At 47.7% G+C, this 18,633-nt stretch overlaps 1 protein-coding gene across 1 annotated transcript in view; it reads left to right on the forward strand.

Moving 5' to 3' along the window:
- Tmtc1 (transmembrane and tetratricopeptide repeat containing 1) overlaps positions 1-18,633 on the forward strand; it is a 253,886-nt gene that overhangs the window by 159,839 nt on the left and 75,414 nt on the right. The window contains exon 11 of the mRNA XM_013505922.1: positions 9,477-9,598. Coding sequence (XP_013361376.1) covers positions 9,477-9,598 — 122 coding nt within the window. The remainder of the gene's footprint in view (positions 1-9,476; positions 9,599-18,633) is intronic.

Raw genomic sequence — 18,633 nt, forward strand, 5'->3', positions numbered from 1 at the left:
CTTTGCCACTTTGCATTTGTCAGGGGTGAATTTGGCCTGTGAGCCCGGCAGGGAGGCTGTAGTTAGAGGTGAGGAGGGACCCTTATTCAGCCATGCCAGTAATTTGTGAAAAGAGCCTCCTCACCACCTCCGCAGTTATCTACCAGGCTTTAACATCATGTGGTTAAGCAGGAGAATGGGTCTTGTCCAGTGAAAGGCAGCCCGTCTTGATTGTAGGAGGTGCTTGGGTCGTGGATGAGTACATTGGATGAGGATCAAGTCCACTTTAATAGCAGCACCTCCAGAAGTTCAACCAACGAAGTAAACTTCAACTTCTTAAAACCATTTCTGGTTCTTTGTTCTCCTTGTCCTTTTTATTAGCTTGTGTTTATGATGCATGAGCATCCTGAGCCTTTTATTTCATCTCCCCCACTCCCTCCTGCCTCATCCATCTGTGATCCCCTTCCCGTCTCCACAGTCCTCCCGTTTCCTCTCTTCTCTGATTGTGCTCCTCAAGTATTTATACTTCGAGTTTCTCATTTGAGAGAAACCATGCAATATTTAACCTCAGTCTCTGACTTACTTCACGCAGCACTGTGGTCTCAGGGTGCATTTATTCACTTAGAAATAACTCAGTTTTACCCTTTTTACAGCCGAGTAGTACTCCATAGTGTACATGTGCCATATTTCCTTTATCCATTCATCTGTTGATGTAGGCTGTGTCCAAGGTTTATTAAACACCTTGTCACACTCATACAGACCAAGCTAAAATAAGCCAGGCACATCTCTGTCTGCATTTATTTGATAAAGTGTGTTAAATCATCCACTTTAGGAAATGCTGCTTCAGATGTTTTTATCTCCACTAAATGAGTCAAACAACATGTGTCTTATGGATCCTTCTCCTTGTTAATTTTGGGTACAGGACAGGCCATCTGTCCTCTGTGTAACAGTCCCGCTTAGTTAGATGAATCATGCCTTTCCGGTGAGTGTGACTTGCTGTGTGAAGAACTAAAACATCTTGTCATTTCTTAATCCAAAGAAGTCTACAGCTTCCTGCCCTGGAGGCAGAGTCTCCTTAAGGGGACCCTGGAGCTGTGGTCGGAGGTGGAAACCGCTTCTGCTGGGCACATGCCCTCCACAAGGCAGGGCTGTTACTGCCGTGCATCCTATGTCCTCCGGGCCTGCCTTTCCTCCCCCGCATCCGAACTCCACTCATTCTTGGCTTTGCCTGTGCATTTAACTCCATCTTGTTCCTTTCCTGAGTCTTCCTACTGCTTTGACCCAGTGTTCTGTGGCGGTGACGGTTTGTACCTGGAGCGGCTCTCAAAGGCCGTGTGGTAAAGTCTTGGTTTCCGTACTGTGGCATCCCTGGGAGGCGCTGAGACCCTTGGGAGGTGGGCCTGGCTGGAAGCACTGAGGCCCTGTGCAGGGGCCTGAGAAGTGGGTGTATCTGTGCCCTAGCGACTTCCTCTCTCTGTCCATTCAAGCGAAGCAGCATGAGAACACTCACAGCCCACTCAACCCTGCGGAGGTTAATGTGTGCTCTGGTGTGATAAGAAGCATTCGTCCCAGGAGCCAGTGTTTGTGGGAGAGTTCAGACTGTTGATTAAAAATAAATCAAATAGAAAACTCTGAACAACAGCCACAAAACCACTGAAGTCCAGATCAGAAACCTGGAATGTCAGTTTATGAGGAGGTGGGTTTTCATCTGCCTCCAGCCAGAGAGCTCATTAGGGCAGCCGGCAGCACCTCTGGGTGGAACGAGTTTGGTCTGGGAGGAAGCAGTGTCTGACTTGGCTGGGTAGTCGTGGGGTTCACAGGTCTCCTTTTGTCTCTGAGGGGTATAATTTCTTCATTCATTTCCTCTTTTAAAATTTGCTCTGTGTGCATTTACGGGTAAATTTTAGAGCTCGTGAAAGCGAGGAAATGGTCACCCCAGCCTGGGCCAAGTAGCATGTGGGTTGGCAGCGTGCTGCTGCAATCTTGAAAACGAGCCACCTTCTGTCGTGGTTCAGCTGACCCCGCTGACTGCAGACTGGGCAGGTGCAGATTCTGTATCTGTTTCAGGTAGGAGTTGGGCCCACACCTGTGGCATCGTGGGACCTAAATCAGGAGCCTGGTTAAATGTCTGCTCTCCAAGGAGTGCAGCAGCTGCAGCTGAGCCTCAACGCCAGCTTGAGGTTTTGTTACTCTCCCTGCCACAAGATGAGCTAGAGCTGTCTCTGGCATTATTGTCACTGGGTTCAGATTTTCAGGTCTCGTTGGAGTCATATAAGTGGTCTGCTGCATTTGAAATTGTAGTAGTAGTAGAAATTCAAAACTTCCTTTTCTGTAGCTACTGAGCCATTGATCTCTATCTCACTTGCCAGATGAAGAAAAGCTGTCTCAGAAAAGTGTTTTTCTTTAGTATATTTACACATTTTAAATATTTTATAACTTTAGTGGCCTTAGAAGAAGTGGTTTACCCACGAAACTTCACAAAAAACAGTGGTGAAGACCATGTAGAGAGAGGACCAAGTCGAGGGGTGCTGGAGCAGGCTCCCACCAGCTGCCCCCTGTCAGAGCGCCGAGCCTTCTTTAGAATCCACATTTCAGCTCTGACGCAGTGGTCTCATGCTGCTCATCTGCCCGTCGGAGTCTTGGCAGGAAACAGAGGGATACTTTGCACTGATGTGGTCAGGGCTCCTAACATTAAGAAGGGATAATGGTACCTGCCAGATGATGTGAAGGAGAGAGACAGGAGCCACCACAGGTGCCCGGCGATGAGAGCAGTAGCTGGGCAACTATATTAGTCAATTTTTTATACTATAACAAAACACCAGGGGCAGGCTATAAAGAAGAAAAGGCTTATGTCACTGACTGTTTACATGCTGGGTGTTGAGTGGCACGATGGAGGCTGCCAGACAGACTGTGAGAATGAAACTTCTGCATGAGCTGGAGAGACAGCCCATTCTGAGAAGGTAACAGAGAGAGGAGACGGAGCCAGATAGAGGAGTGGGAGAGCTGTTAAAATGCAGAGAGGCCTGTCAGGGAGGACAGGTGAGCTGGAAGTATTGGGGGGATGAGGAGGGAAGGTGCCTTTGTGCAGAGCACAAGCAGATTTACTGTCCCTGGCTGCCTGGCTCTTCTGTTCTCCCTCTAGCCTGGCATTGCCTCTTCTGGTCTTCAAAATAGTCCTTCTAGTTTTTCAGGGCGAGTGCTCGGAATGGGGTCGGTTTCCCACCCCCAAGGTGGTCTGTATGATCTTCCTCCTTGCGAACACCAGTACACAGGAAGGCTCTGTGGATGCAGAGTTCATGATGTAGTAAATAAAGTACAGGTCAGAGCTGCCTGTGTGGACGCCCTCACAAATACTCTTCCTGTGGACAAGGAGGGTGCTGGGCTGAAGAAACTTCTGAAAACATACCGAAGCAGCATGGGACACCCAGGTTGCAGGAAGACCTGAAGGCATTTGCACCCGTAAAGAAGCTGTCTCTTTCAGGCATGGTGCTGATGCAGGGTCATATCAAAAACCGGGTTAAATAACGGTTAGTTATTGCAGGCTGATCAGGCCCACAATCTGCCAAGTGAGTGGATGGCGAAGGCTTAAATAAATGAGACAACGGAAATGATTTCAGGGCTCCAGGAGGGACTAACTCTTACAGCTTCGATATTCTCCGAGTTTAGCCAAAGACTTCTCTGGGTGGCCCGTATTTATTTGGTTTTCAAACAAAGGAGGAGGGTACTTAAGAAAACGCAGGAATCTCACAGGACCTTGGGAGAATTTTCCCAAGTAGTAAATTACGTCAATCAGGAGAACTACCTTCTCTTTAGGTTGGTATTTATTGTTGGAGTGTGGAGCCTGCAGCTGCCGTCTCCTTATAGTAACTGGGGGTGGAGCCAGACGTCTTCAGCTGTGGCCTTACCTTGTCAGGCAAGGTGCCTCAGCTTCAGACAACTCACAAGTAAGCATGGAAAGCCAATTGGTTACTATTAAATCCTGCTCAGAGCCACTTTGTAGTGGTCTCCAACAGGGTCTAGCCCTTTGTGGAGGACCCAGAAATCCAAAGGAAGAAGTTATTCCAACACGGGGTGGTAGCCCTCGCCTCCTCAGAGCTGTGAAGATGATTTCAGATTTCTTTAAACTTGCAGACTTGAATTGCGGTACTACAGGGTGGTCTTTGGGAGGCACTTAGCCAGGGGATGAGCTGCCCAGTGGCCCTGTACCCTCTGCCTCATCCAGGGGGAGCAGAACAAACCCTCCTGTGAGGCTAGTGGGCGCTGGCAGTCAGGTGGAGCGATGGTGGGTTTCAGATGATTAAAATACTTTGGCTTCGTTGGTTACATTAGTGATAAGTGAAAATGTTCCATATACTCAAATTGAATTGTAGGAAAATGAAAGTTGAAGATCATATGGCCATGTGAGAAGAAGTAGCAGCAACAGCAGCAAGAGCTAGAGCCCTGCAGAAGGACTGTGTGTGTCCTAATGACCGGGTCTTGCTGGCAGGGATCAGTGCTGTGGGCTCCTTAAAAAGTCCTCTTGGATACTCAAGGACTGGGGACTTTCACCCCAAATTAATGTTGCAAATACTGTATTTCAGAGGATTACCCTCCTCCACCCAAAAAGATTTCCTAGTTTACGAGTACCTGAAAGGCTAAGGCAGTGCTTACGGAGTCCTAGTGTAGCCCCCAGCTTTCATCACTGGTCTTTATTACTAGGACACATATTTGTTAAGTGCAAGTTATGTATATGCCAGCATGTAGATAAATTTAAATCTGCTTAGAGACCACCACAGAGAAATCCATAGTCTAATGGGAGAAGTAGACTCATAAGCAGATGTAAAAAGGATCAGCATGAGTCTTTACCCATGCTAGTTGTCAGCGAGGCAAAGGCCTTAAACGCAGAGTTAGAGGGGGAGTGCTACTGCCACCAGCTTTCCTGAGGATTGACCAGCTGGGTGCAGACAGCTAGGACCCAGGCCTTAAAATCCTTAGGACTGAAATACACCCACAATCTGTAGAACATTGTAAACACTCCCTAAATGCGCAGTATCATTTCTCTGGAACCTGTTTAGCAGTGAGAGAAAGTGTACAATAACTGTGGAGATAATTTCTATCCTAAGCCTATTCTTTGGCCTCTCTGGGAGGGAGCTGCCCACAGTGGATGGAGAGGGTCAGGGAGGCATCCTATTTTCATGAACACTGACCTCCACACTGCTGGCCAGAATGTGTGTGTGTGTGTGAGACTATGATGTGTGTCTTAAAAGATAAACTGGGAGCAGGTACAGGAGGGCATGAACAAAGGCTGCTAGGCTGGACTCAGCTTCCGGAGCCGAGTTCCCTGAGGCAGCTCATGGCTCTGAAGCTCTTCCGGAGCTCTTCGGCCAGATGTGTATCTGCTCTGATGCTAGCTGTGTGGGTCTCGGGCTCACTAGGCCAGCTGTTGAGATGAGAGTCTTACCTCTCGGCAGCTCCGAGGAATTTCTCTGTATTCCTCCCAAGCGGGAAAAGAGAAATCACACCTAATGCCTGTCAGAGTGAGTCTCACACATTTTTCCTGCAGACACAAGCTGCTTTCTTTGATCTATCCCATCATCAGACTGAAGCTCACAGAAGTAATTTGTCTGAAGGTGCAGAGTTAACCAGACAAATGGGATGTATTACTAACCGCTGTATTATTGAATCTTTTATTCCCTGTCTCTTCCCTCCCTGATGTAATTTAGAATAAGTAAATGTCCATTTGCCTCTTTCCCTAGAAATGAATGTACTATGTGTACCTTGAAAAATAGCACAGATTTTCTTTTTCCTCCTTGAATTTTGTTTGCATCCCATCCTAAACTCATTTGGCTGAAATAAGCAATAAATTTTTAGCCAGTTTTCCATCCCTGTGACCTATGGGATATGAAATTGAGCTCTTTCCACTCAATTCCCATTCCAGAGATTCCACCATGTTTCTTCCTAATGGTAGAGCTTCGTGTTTGTCAAACTGATTTGCATTGCAAGAAAAAAGGATGTTTTTTTGAAAAATTTTAATCACTGTTGACTGGAGAGAAGGGAAGATAACGAGCATATCATCAATTTAATTTGAAGATGAGTTTTCATAAATATTATTTTTCTCATAATAAGATAATAAAATGTCATTGAGTTTGGGCACTGTCTCAATTACGTATTTTTAAAACAAAAGAAAATGCTCCATAAGCCCTGCCTGGGCGTGGTAGGAACACTAACCCACATCTCATCGCTCCAGCAACAGGGATTTGTGATGCTCGAGAACTCTTCGTGATGATCCTGCCCCCTCTGAACGTTGAGGCTGGCCTCCCGCGTCTTGTAGTTGAGTTTGGAAGGTCCCACACTCCTGCCCAACACAACTCGGGGTGTACTGTGGGGGGTCACAGGCCGAGGTTAGACCAGAACTTTGCACACTAACTCTGTCTCTTCTGCACATCATGGGTACAGTACTGCCTCCCTGCAGCCCTGGGTGAAGGTCAGCTCACCGTAGGGGATGGGACCCTCCTGATCCGTCACTTGCTACCTGGTGTAGTCTTTCTCCCTCTGTCTGTTCCTTCTGTTCTCCCTGCAAGGTGCCCAGTTGTGAACACTCTCCCCCACCCCACTTGTCTGCCTTGTAAGCATTTGTTCCTTTTTAAGCCCAGATTGTTAACCATCAGCCCTCAACCCCTTCCCCTCGTGCCAGGTGCCTTTATTCACTTACTGATTTACCCAGCTAATATGTGCCCCAGGCCCCAAGGTGAGCGGCCTGCACCAGGGGACACGTCAGGGAGCTCGCTGCCCTCGGGAGCCGATGGTCAGACAGTGAGCACACAGACAGCGCGCCTGGCAGGATGCAGCCAGTCTGGGGCTGTGCCTGGCCCTTCAAAACCTGGTGGAGGGCTGATGAGCCCTGCACTGGGATTTCCAGTCTGAGGCTCCTCTACTGTCCCATATCTCTGTGTCCCCAGCCTGAGGCCATGGGGTCCTGCCCAGTGCAGGGGCTCCTGACCCTGAGGAGGTGGGGCGTAGCCTTGCCCTCACCTGAGCTATGGAAGGAGGAAGGGGCCTCCCATCGACGCTGCTTGGGCTCCCTTTGGAGGAAGGGCATGAAGGCCACCAGGGTGAAGATGGCTGTGGATAGGTGACTGGGATGTCAAGGTGACAAGATCTCAGGGCTCCAACAACAGCCTTTCCCCAGGGTCAGATGGGAGGCCCTCTGGGGCCACACTGTGCAGGGTCACTGAGCACTGCCTGAGCCCAGGTGTGCGGCCTGCCTCCCTAGGGTGAATTAACAGGAAAGCAAGAAACCTTGCAGAAGGCACCTGAATGCCTATGTGGACAGCACTTCGGCTTTTCAAAAAGGTCAAAAGATGTAATCAGCTGTCTCTAAAATATAAAAGTGCACCCATGAAAATGTAGATGGGCACCTCAATGATAGCTTTTGGGTGAATGTGGGACACGCAAGACACGCTGGGATTTATTTTCAGTGGTAGCCGGAAACTTCCGCTCTTGCTGTCGCAGGATTCTTGTGAAGATGTTTGGTCTTTGCTAAAATACGCACTTTAAGTTCTTCACCACATATATACTTTGTGAATTCAAATTATACATTACAGTGATAACTCAATGTTTAAATAAAATGAACCTGCTCCTGTTTTCTCTTTTATCCTTTTTTGTTAATTGTAATAGATTCTAAAAATAGAACATTATTTTATGTCCATTTGAGTTGAAGGCTTGTGATATAAACTATTGTTTCTCCTAAAGGGCCTGGACCCTTGAGATTATTACTAATAGAAGTAACATTATTATTTTAAGGAAAACTGTTCAAGTATATGGGCTCACTCCCAGAAGTTATATTATTCTATATGTTGTAGTTAGTTTTAAAATCCAGGTGATGTTTGTAAAAGATATTTAAATGCAAAATGTTTAAAGTCCTTTTTTGTATAAAATATTTGTAGTTTCTATTAGGGAGTTTTATTTATATTTATGAAAGTCTTTTATTCTTTCCCAGTTATTAAAAGTAACAGTTTATAGGAGACATTCAGTATTACAGTATGGAAATTTCTATTTGGTTTTCTTAAACTTTTTTTGATGAAAAAATAATACTTAATCTATTAAACTTTATTTTAATAAATAAAGCACAGAACTCTCTTCAGATATATCTCTATCATCCATATCCTTAGAAATACAAACTAATTTTATAATGTTTATAGTAACATGTTTATATTAAAGAGAAAATTTTTAATTATTAAAACCTTCACAAATTAATTTGTATAATTTTAACTACACAAAGATTAACAAAAATCTTTTCAAATATTAGAAAAAGGTCTTTTGTCAATTTAATGACTGTTTGTAATGACTTTTTTATTTTTTTATTTTTTATTTTTTTTCTTGGTTTTTCTCCGGTACCGGGAACCGAACTCACGACCTTGCGCTTGCCAGGCAGGCGCTTTTGCCGCTGAGCTAAATCCCCAGCCCCTAATGACTTTTTTATTATAAGAATGTTGATAGAGTAATTTACTTTCCAGGCTTAATTTGAGAGGTACTTAGAAACACTGCAGTTCATTCAAGGCCACTCATTGGTGTCTAAATCTACTGTCAGCATTTTATTTGCACTGTGGTGAACTTTGCTTCCTTAGTTAGCTTCTCCTTCTTCTCCTCCTCCTCCTCCTCCTCCTCCTCCTCCTCCTCCTCCTTTTCCAGGAGCTCTCTTTTAGAGACACAGTTTTCCATATATTTCGTTCTGTCCATCTGCTTTGCTCCAGGACAGCCTCCAGGTGTCTAGGGGACAGCGATTCTGAAGCTTCCAGAACCAAGAAGCAGGGCTACTGTAGCGCCAGCCAAGAGCGAGGAACAGTAGTTCCTGGCTCCATTGTGCTAGTGTCTTAGTTACTTTTCTCTTCGCTCAGACAAAATGCCCAACACCCAAAGTTGAAGGAGGAAAGGTCCATTTAGCTCACAGTTTGTAGAGGTTTCAGGTCAGAGTTGGCTGGCTCCACGGCAGGCTGGTATGCCTGAAGGGCATCACAGAGGAGAATGTCCATGGCAGGCAGAAGGTAGCAAAAGCAGCAAGCAGCAAGCAGTGACCTTCTTTCTGTTCCTTATGTCCTATTCAGGCTACCGGGACAGGTAGCACTCACCACCCAGGTGGGACAGCCTTAATCCTAGCACTGCACCATGAATCAATCCCACCATCACATCCTTAATCCCAGCATCACATGCCATAGATTCAGCCTTCTTGGAAAAGCCCCACCTATGACCTCCTGAGGCTTGGGGAGACATCTAGATACAAGCCATAACAGCCAGTATCACGTTTTGGTGCATCTGGGGCACCCATGAGCATTTTGACATGCCAGTGATTCTAGCGTGAGGCTTTGTAGGATAAATTCAGCTCACTGGGCAAAAGGTTTGCATGTTCTAACTTATCGGTCCATCCCTGAGAACGAGAAATGAAAGTGATAATGTGGTGAAATGCTGACAGAAGTGGTGTAAACCAAAGTTAACCTGCCCTTCCCCGTTGTGTGTTGCAGAGGCTGGAGCACAAGGAAGTCCTCGTGGGCTTGTTGTTCCTGGTGTTCCCGTTCATTCCCGCCAGCAACCTCTTCTTCAGGGTGGGCTTTGTGGTGGCCGAGAGAGTCCTTTACATGCCTAGGTAACTGCTGCAATGATTCCCCCTCTCAGCCCTGCCCTCTGTGCCCAGCTTTGACAGTGTCAGAGAGACCGTCCTTTGCATGACGACAGTTAGGTCCCATAGAGCTCAGGTTTCTGTTATCTCTGCTGTGAAAACAGCCACGCAGGAGGCTGGTGAGACTGCACTTGCGCACACACACACTAGTGTCAGAGGTTCATCCCGGGGTGTAAGCTGAAGCTAAGTGGAAAGTGCTGACTTGAGGACAGTCACGAGTTTAGCAGTATTGCTTATTGTACCATCTTTGTCCAAATGTGCTTTATTAAATACAATTTTTCTAGAAAGAGTTGTTGATTTATATAAAATACTATGGCCAGCATCTTCTTTTTCCCTTCTGTTTTTTCCTTATTTAATTCAAGTGGGAATAAATGAACAAAATGTGTCATTGAAAAAAAAATGATTTAAACATTATGAAGGGCATTCAGAGGTGTGTGCTTACGTAATGCCACCTGGCTATGAACCTGGACAGTGCCAGAGCTCCTCTGTCCTCTCCTCAGAGAGCGACTTCCACGGCCACGTTTCTGTTCACATGCCTGGAAGCGTCGCTGATCAGGAGACATTCTCGGTGTTGCTATTTGTCGATTGTGAGGCCTTGAGTAAGACATAAAGCTTTGGCATCAAATTTTCTCATTTTTAAAATTTAGATTTTAGTAATCTTCCTAAACTTAATATTTTAGTTTATCCTCCTGCCTTTTCATTCTCTATAAGTTCTCTAATACCTTCTGAAGTTCTGTAAGAATGAACTTTTCTAAAAGCCAGTATCATAAATCAAAATATTTTAAGGAAATTACTTTTTTATGACATTTTATTTGATGTTTTTAAACATGCATAAGTAGAAATGAGGTCTACGAGCTCTGATTCCCTCACACTGAACCTAACAGCTTCCTCAGGACGTGGCAGTGTAGCACTTTAACCTGGCCAGGGGTGGCGGTGGAGAGCCATCCTCAGCTTGCTGGAAGTGTCCTCAGCCCATTTGGGAAGGAGGTCACGATGAGGACAGCGTGCAGCAGAGTTTGTCACGTCCTGTGCTGCCCGGATGGTCTGTGTGAGCTCCCCGTGGTGAGGAAGACACCAGCCCCTGAGCATGAAGCGCAGATGTTGGTCTGTGTGGGGAGTGTTTCCGCCTGGCCCGGTGGAAAGTGTCTTGAGCTGGGCCTTCTCTGCAGTACAGTGACTCCAGTTCTGCATCCAGCTGGTATTCACAGAACGTCTCTGCCGAAAGTGTTGCGGCTGCAAAGACAATGAATTTCAGGTCTTCCCTCAGTGTTTATTAACTGCTGATTAACAAAAGTTTTTTACTTGATTTAATAGATTCTAATATTCTTTAAAGTACTACTTTCTGTACCTGTTAGTACTAGTTTATCATTACTTATATCCAAACATTTATTGAACTTTTATTGCATTCCAGTCACCATGCCAGATACGTTGTGCCCTCCTGTCCATGGGTTGGCGCTGTGAGCATAGGCTTGCAGCTCACCCAGAACACCCGCACAGATGCTGGCGCAAGCATCAGTGTGAGTCCTCTCAGGATCAGTTTGCTGCACTGTATAAAATGGGGCTAAATCAGCACCCAGCTTAATGATATTGTGATTAGTGAATGAGATCATCACGTGCAAACCTTAGAAAGTGTTCTACAACATACGTGGCTGATGACTCTTAAGCATTATTGTTGATATAAACTGTACCATTGTTATTAGTTTACCAAAATGAAATCTGAGCTCTGACAGGTCTGGGGGCTTGGCCAGGGTGACATGGTTCACTGTAGTACAACGCTGGTGTGCGGGTCCTGGTCTCCTTCTGCTCATAGGTACATCTTAGTGTTCTTCCCAATTGAGAAAGAAAAATAAGGACATGTAAGCTTGGCAAACCCATTTCACTGGGCTCCATTTGGTGATACAGCCTTGATACTTCCAAGAACCCTGAGGTCTGACCCTCAGGACTCTGGCATTCCAAGTAACAAGAAGTCGCCAGGGTGGCCGGGGTTTTCTAGTGTGGGTACAGGAAGTAACGTGAGGAGGGAGAGTGAGGCACCCAGCAAGAGGGAAGCCCGCAGTAGAGTCCTATTTAACGGGCTTCCTCTCACCGAGGCGTACACGCCACCCAGACGCCCTCAGGACTGCGCCAGCTGTGGCTGCTCCCGTGCTGCTGTGTCTCCAGCAGCCCGCTCTGTAACGTCATGTATTTTCGCTAGGAGTACATATGAGCAAAGCATCAGCATTACCAAGAGCAAGTGCCTGCCTCTGAGAACCAGTTAGGATTTGTTTTATTCGGCCAGCTCCATGAAGAGGCGCCCAGCATCACTTTCCGCGAGGTGATCTTCATTGCAGAGGCAACCTTTCCCTCTCACGTCTGTGTCTGCGCACTGCAGCTCTGTTTTCTGACGCTTTCTTCCAACTACCCAGTGACTCCCGGGCTCATTTGCATGTCGTCTCCGTGCCCAGCGGGCTACTGGGTTGGCAAGACTGGGCTCTCAGCAGGCCAGGGTCCTGTGGTCAAGGAGGTAGAGGTGCTGTCCTCGTCACTTGGCCACTGCTTCTTCCGTAGTCCAGATGAGGTTTGAGAGTTTAAGGTGGACCTGGAAGCCTGGGGGGTATCTGGATGGGGTGTTGTGTCTCTAATGAATTCTGGTGTCTCTTCACATCATCACTGGATTGCTGCAGCCCAGCGAGGGAGCTGGTTCACCTATGGCCCTGGATTCTGTGCCCATCCAAGATAACGCCACAGAAGCTGCCCCGGCTGAGTGAGAAGTTGAAGCCTTTGAGGGGACTTCTGTGCTGCGGCTGTAGAGCATGTCTCATGACTTCGCCAGAGCCGTTTCATAAGTGTTTGAGTTTTCTTTGACAATGAAAGTCTGTCACAGCAAGAGACATTATCTGGCAGTGGCCAGCTGTCCCGTCACCGTGGAGAGTGGAGAGCCTTTGGGCTGAGAGCTGCTAAATTCCTCCCCAGGGCCAGGAAATGTTCCACATGCCACATGCCTCTCCTGGAGCCAGCGGGGCACTAAACAAGACCTGCCCCATTTGATGACCCTACAGAAGCTTGGACTTCTTTCGGCAGTGCCACGCGGTGAGCTCAGGGCCTTGCGAATCCTCAGCAAACGCTTCACCCCTGAGCTGCTCCTCAGTCCTCCCGAGTGCTTCATGCACACAGGACTCTTCACAAATCTTTCATTATTGGCCTGGGCAAGAATAAGCCATTTCTGCTGTGCTAGTACCCAGGTTCGTTCAGGAGAGTGCATGTACGGACAAGATATGCTCGGTGACGTTCCTGAAAATACAGGCAGGTCATCGTCTCCATGCAGAAATTGTGTTGGCTCTGAAACTGTAGTGTACAATAGGAAGATGGGGTGAAAAGCTCAGCTGATAAGGACCAAGGGTGGAGCTCCACGGTAGGGCACATGCTTAGCGTGTGCAAGGCCCTGGTTCAATCTCCGGCACCACAATAACAAACAAATGAACAAAAAACCTGCAGCTTATAATTCTTCTAAAGAAGATGAACTTCCTCCTGCTCGTTATGTTTGTTTCAAGCTCTTGTGAAGCCTTCATGGTCACATAGGACCATCCAGCCCCCCTGAAGCCCAGCGGAGTCCACCAATTCTGGGCACTGATTTGACCATTTTACAAGAAAAGCCCAGAGTGAGTCAGACTAACAATGCCCTTTCATCTCCTGACAACGAAGAAGCCATTCAGTTCTTTTGCCTTTTGCTCTCCTTCCATCCTGACCCAGAAAAGCCCATAAATGGCAACCCCTTCTCATTTGTAGTTGGAATATGGATCAAAGGGACAGAAATCAGCTATTTGCTTAACATTACATGGCTTTTAGGGTTAGAGTTTTACCATCCAGAAAAATTGGAATAATATTTTCTCCTGGTGGTAAATGTCAGTTTCGTAGCTACCTTTTATGAGCAAGGAGGAGAATGGGGGGCGGGCACTGAAACCATTCCTTCATAGAAATTTTACTCTTTTATTCTTCTCCCCAAAGAAACATATACTTTCATGGCTTTTTTTTTTTTTTTGTGGTATTTTATGAAAGCCACATTAGAAGACTTCAAAGGACTAAAATTTCTTAGAATTGATGAAGCAGAAATAGTCAAGGAAAGCTCTCAAAGTCATAGAAAGTAATTGCATATTCACCCACCTGCCATATTAAGAGTGATTTATTCACTTTGGTGCCAAAGAGCAAATTCCTAAGCTACTCAAAGAAAACTTGAATGGACAGGGCAAAGGAGTTGACAGGAAGAATTGAAGGCGGAAACAGTATTTGAGGTTGGACAGTATTTGAGGTTAGAAGTTACAAAAAAATAGCTGAGGACACAGAAGTTCAGCAGTATGAATCTGAGGGGGGAAAGGAAAGTAGAAACTACTTTCCCTTCCTCTTAGAAAGAGGTGCATTTGCTCTGTGTAGCCCCAAAGCTTACGGTCATGTTAGACACGGAGGATTAGAAAAGGGTGAGCTTTGTTCATCTTCAGGTTTGAGCAGTATCAAATCCTATCCATTTCAAGTGGAAACTTTTTATTCAGGTTGCTGTTGACGCGATGCTGCGGTGCCTGTCTCTCAGAAGGCAGCTGCAGAAGGCCCCGCCGCTGTGACGGTGCTCCTGTGGTGTGTGGCAGCCGGGCCTGCCCAGTTACCCCGCCCAGTTACCCCGCCCAGTTACCCCATCCAGTTATGCTGCCCAGGCACACATCTGCTCTTTAGAACAGCCAGAGGAAAGTCATGATGACTTGAGAGCGTAAAGTCAAATCTGTGTTGTCTTATAAAATAGTGAGATTATATCTTTCCTAGATTCTCAGTATGTCTGTCATGCTTCTAGACAGCCCTCTCACTGGTTCTTCTCTCCCGCCCACCCCTCTCTTTTAGAAACGTTAACAGTTTCTGAAATCTCAGACTCCGAGGACCCTAGTGCTGTGTGATCTCCAAGGGCCTCACAGCTCCACACCTCAACTGCTTTCTGACTCAGAACAACCGTGTAAAAAGCCAGGCTTCCCCCCCATAAGCCTTCTCCTGCAGTGGTTTCCTCAAATGCGGTGACAGGTCTGCCGTGTCCAGCAGGACAGGTGCAGTGGGGACCTGCCCTGAGGAGCCTGGTGGGCCCAGGAAGTGGTCAGGCATGATGTGGGCTGCACGGGGAGGGGCGGAGACCTGGGAAGCAACAGAACAGCGGAGGCTTAGCCACTCACAGCCGAGCAGCAGTGAGACCCAGGTATCAGGAAGACACGGGTGCCCAGCGCCGGGGAGGTGACAGGAGCACCACCATAGCTCATTCTGCAACAGCACAGGCAGCTCCCGGAGAGAGGAGCAGCCTGGGAAGCCGGTTGGGTCACTGTCTCCGCCTGCAGGAAGCCAGCTGGGACTCAGGGCCAGGGCTGCAGCCTGACTCTAGGCAGGGCTTTGTGCCAGGGTCCCACTGCCCCACAGTGATAGTGGTGCTTTGTGTTTTGTCTGCGGCCGTGACTGGTAAGAATGGGACAAGGCTGAACCACAAGTAACTCGCCACTCCGACTGTGGGACCGTGTCACAAGAACAATAGTAAGCCCTAGGGCCAGGCAGAGCCAGACACTCAGAGCTTGCCTTTGTGGGTTCATGCTTTGTCTGACATTCTCATAATAAGAAGCATCGGAGGGATGGCCAGGCAGCCCGGCCTTTCAGTGAGCCATTCATCGAAAAGCCTAGGAAACGGATTAATTGAAGTTTTCACAGTGACAAGGTCAAGCTTACCAGCCCTTTAAGAATATATATGTATAAGACACACGTGTTGGTTAAATTATTCAAGTCTACTCAGGGACTCTTTAGTGTCGGCCATGAAGCCGTTTTTATACATTTCTATCAGTTTAACGCAGTCAGGTTTGTGTCATAACAAGATTGGGGGACTGTTGCGGGGAACTGCTGTGTCCTGTTGCCTTGGAGACCGGCACCGAGAGAAGGAGGGGGCAGATTAATGATGCCACTGGAGGGGAATCGTGGCAAAATCCAAAATTTGCATCATGAAAAGAAGCGAGGAAGTGTTTTTAGCTCCCATAAGTATCCGGTGCTTTCAAAGGTGGTGTCCTCCATGTTATTCGGCATTCTTCAGAAAATCCTGGGTCTGTGGAGGCTTGGCATTCTCTGCCTTGCTCTCTTCCTCCGTCTCCATCCCCCAGCAGGAGACAGCTCCAGCGTCAAGCAGTCAGAGCTGCCTGCTGGCTCAGGAGCCCACCTGGGGCTCAGAAGTCAGGTACAGCTCTACCCAGAGAAGGAAGAGAGAGGGAGAAGGAAGGAAGGGAGAAGGAAGGAAGATTTCTGTTGAGTGGGTTTCTCTCTGCCTTGCTGTGCCAGCTGGGACTGTCCCACGCAGCTCCCTGACTGAAGGCAGAGGAGGGTGTGAGGTCCAAGTGAGCCTTGCCCAGTGCGGGCTGCCCTTGAGGGGGTGTCCTGGAGGGGCGGCTTGGTCAGCAAGGCATCCCAGCCCGAGGGCTGCATGAAGGTTGTAACCACAAACGGAAGCAGAGAGCTTCACCGAGGGACCAGGTGAGCGAGTTGTAAAGCTAGAGATCATAGACAGGACAGCACCACGTTAGAATGGGGCAGTGGTCAGAGCAGAGAGCCGAGAGGGGTCCAGGTGCCGTGGGCTGAGGCCCAACCGGCCAGGGTGCCCTTCTCCATTGGTTACACTCAGCTCAGGGCACAGGATGTGGATAAGTTTGAACATGAACTGTGGCCTTAGTTTTGCAGAACTAAGAATAAAAGACCAATGTTTATGTCCATTAAGTCTTCAGTGGTGAACAGCAGTGTCTTGGAAACCAGGCCTTAAAGGTACAATTTGAGAGTATACTTTAGATCCAGATGAGATTAAATAGAATAACGTATGTGGAGAATGTTGTAAGCTATACTAGGTAATTTTGAGTCATTATTTCAGTCTTCCCCGTACAGGCGAGGAAATGGGGGAATCAGAGTCAAAGGAAATCAAAGAACCGTAGCTCTAGGCTTCTTCCGCTTGCCCTCACCTTTTCTTCTCAGAACTCTGCATTTCTTTGAGCTCATGTGCTCAAAAGTGATAGGTTTCAAAGGGAAGTCCAAGGTGAGGGGCCAGAGCTCAGCAGGTCGCCACCCTGCAACAGTTAAGTACAAGCCCTGAAGTGCCAAGGTATGCGAGTGTCTCAGTTACTTTTCTCTCCTTGCTGAGACAAAATACTCGACACCCACAGTTAAGGGAGGAAGGGTTTATTTAGCTCACAGTTTGTGAAGATTTCAGTCTGTAATCAGCTGGCTCCAAGCCAGGGTAGCATGGTGAGGGGCAATGTTCAAGGCCCCGGAAGACAGCCAAAGCGGCAAGAAGCAAAGGGGAGGGGGACAAGCCTCTTTTCCTCCCTAATATTGTAAGCAAGCTGCCCTGCCCCCCAGGGTGGGTATATGTTGCGCTCACACCATCTCTGTGCCCGCCTTTTGCAGAGGATGAGGATGTTTACAAAGGAAGGACCCTGGCTCCCTGATGAGACTTAGTTATTCTAAACTTCTCAGGTTGACACATGTATCAGCCATTACAGTGGGTTACAAAACACGCCTCTGTGGGTGAAGAAAGATGCCCCCCTTAAATATCACAACCTCAGCTTCGCCCGGAACATATGGGTGTGGATGGACCTGTGTTGCGCCTTGTGGCCTGTGTTCCATGGAGCCCCTTTGCGAGTGTGTGCGAATTTATTTTTCCTTTTCTCTTGAATTCTGCACAGGTGATTTCTTTCAAACATTGATTTCTTATGCAAATTTTAGTGATCCCAAAAAATCTTTCCTTTTTTTTTTTGTTTTTTTTTCCAGTACCGGGAATTGAACTCACGGCCTCACGCTTGCCAGGCAGGCACTGTGCTGCTGAGCTAAATCCTCAGCCCCCGCAAACAATCTTTCTTTCAAAAGCTTTGGACATCTTGTTCTCGTCAGTGCTGGGTCCACCATTTTGTGTGTGTGATTTCTTTAGGTACTCAACTTAACGCCAGATTTTAAAATACACACATGCGCACGCACACAGTGGGAAATGGAGGCGCAGTGATTGGTGACAGGGCCCAGGCCTGTGCGGGTGCTTGTCTCGGGGCGAGATGGGAGCACCCCAGCCACAGGCTGAGCTCTGTCTGCCTGCTCTCATGGCAAAGGTGCTGGGCCGCAGGGGCAGTGGTTTGTGAAGAAGGCAGGATAGAATTCAGGTCTAGAGATGAGTGTGCCGTGGAAGGTTAGAGGAAGTGTTTTTCTACTTTTCTTTTAGAAGTAGCTTCAGATACTCTCCGTGGGCAAAAGAGAGCCACACGTGGAATACTTAGTTCAGAATATGTACGTTAGGCAGGGTGGGAGCAGAGAACCGGTAGTGGACTGACAACTGGTGGTCAACTTATAACCCCCAGCTGAACTGAGTAAGTGTGGTGGGTGTGGGAGGCCCACCTGAGGACTGTTGCCAGCCGCATAAGAGGCAGAACTGCAGAAGTTAGGCTGTTGGGAGCAGAGAAAGGCTGTTGGGAGCTGGTAGAAGCTGTAAGGAGCTGTTGGTTCTGCTGGAGGAGCTCATCATGCTGGCTTTCCTGATGAACCTGGCTCTTTTCATCCTCCAAGGAGCTTGGTACCTTGCTGGCACTGAGAATGGCTTCGGTTCACTTTGGGGGAGCTCTGGTCCTCCCTCTGAGCATTGCTTCTGGGCTCTGAAGGGGAAGAAGGTGCACAGCTCAGTCTCCTGAAGGAGCTTATTGTGCTGGCTTTCCTGATGGGAACTCAGCTTTCCTGATCATCGGAGGAACTTGGGACCTCTCTGTTGCCAAGGATGACTGTGGTACCTTTCAGGGGAGCTCGGTTCTTACTTTGCACATCGCTTCCTGGCTCCAGTGCAGATCCCTCAGCCTGCTAGCACAGATCCTTCATCCTGCTGGCACAGACTTCCTAGATTCCACCACTGACCTTTGGGCCTTCCCAGTATAGATCCGTGAAACAAGCCTGCATGAGACATTGTCATCAGCTCTGGGCCTCCAGTTGGATTTGTGGGAGGC

This window comes from Chinchilla lanigera, unplaced genomic scaffold (genome assembly GCF_000276665.1).
Source record: "Chinchilla lanigera isolate Chin_1 unplaced genomic scaffold, ChiLan1.0 scaffold00104, whole genome shotgun sequence".
Classification (NCBI taxonomy): domain Eukaryota; kingdom Metazoa; phylum Chordata; class Mammalia; order Rodentia; family Chinchillidae; genus Chinchilla; species Chinchilla lanigera.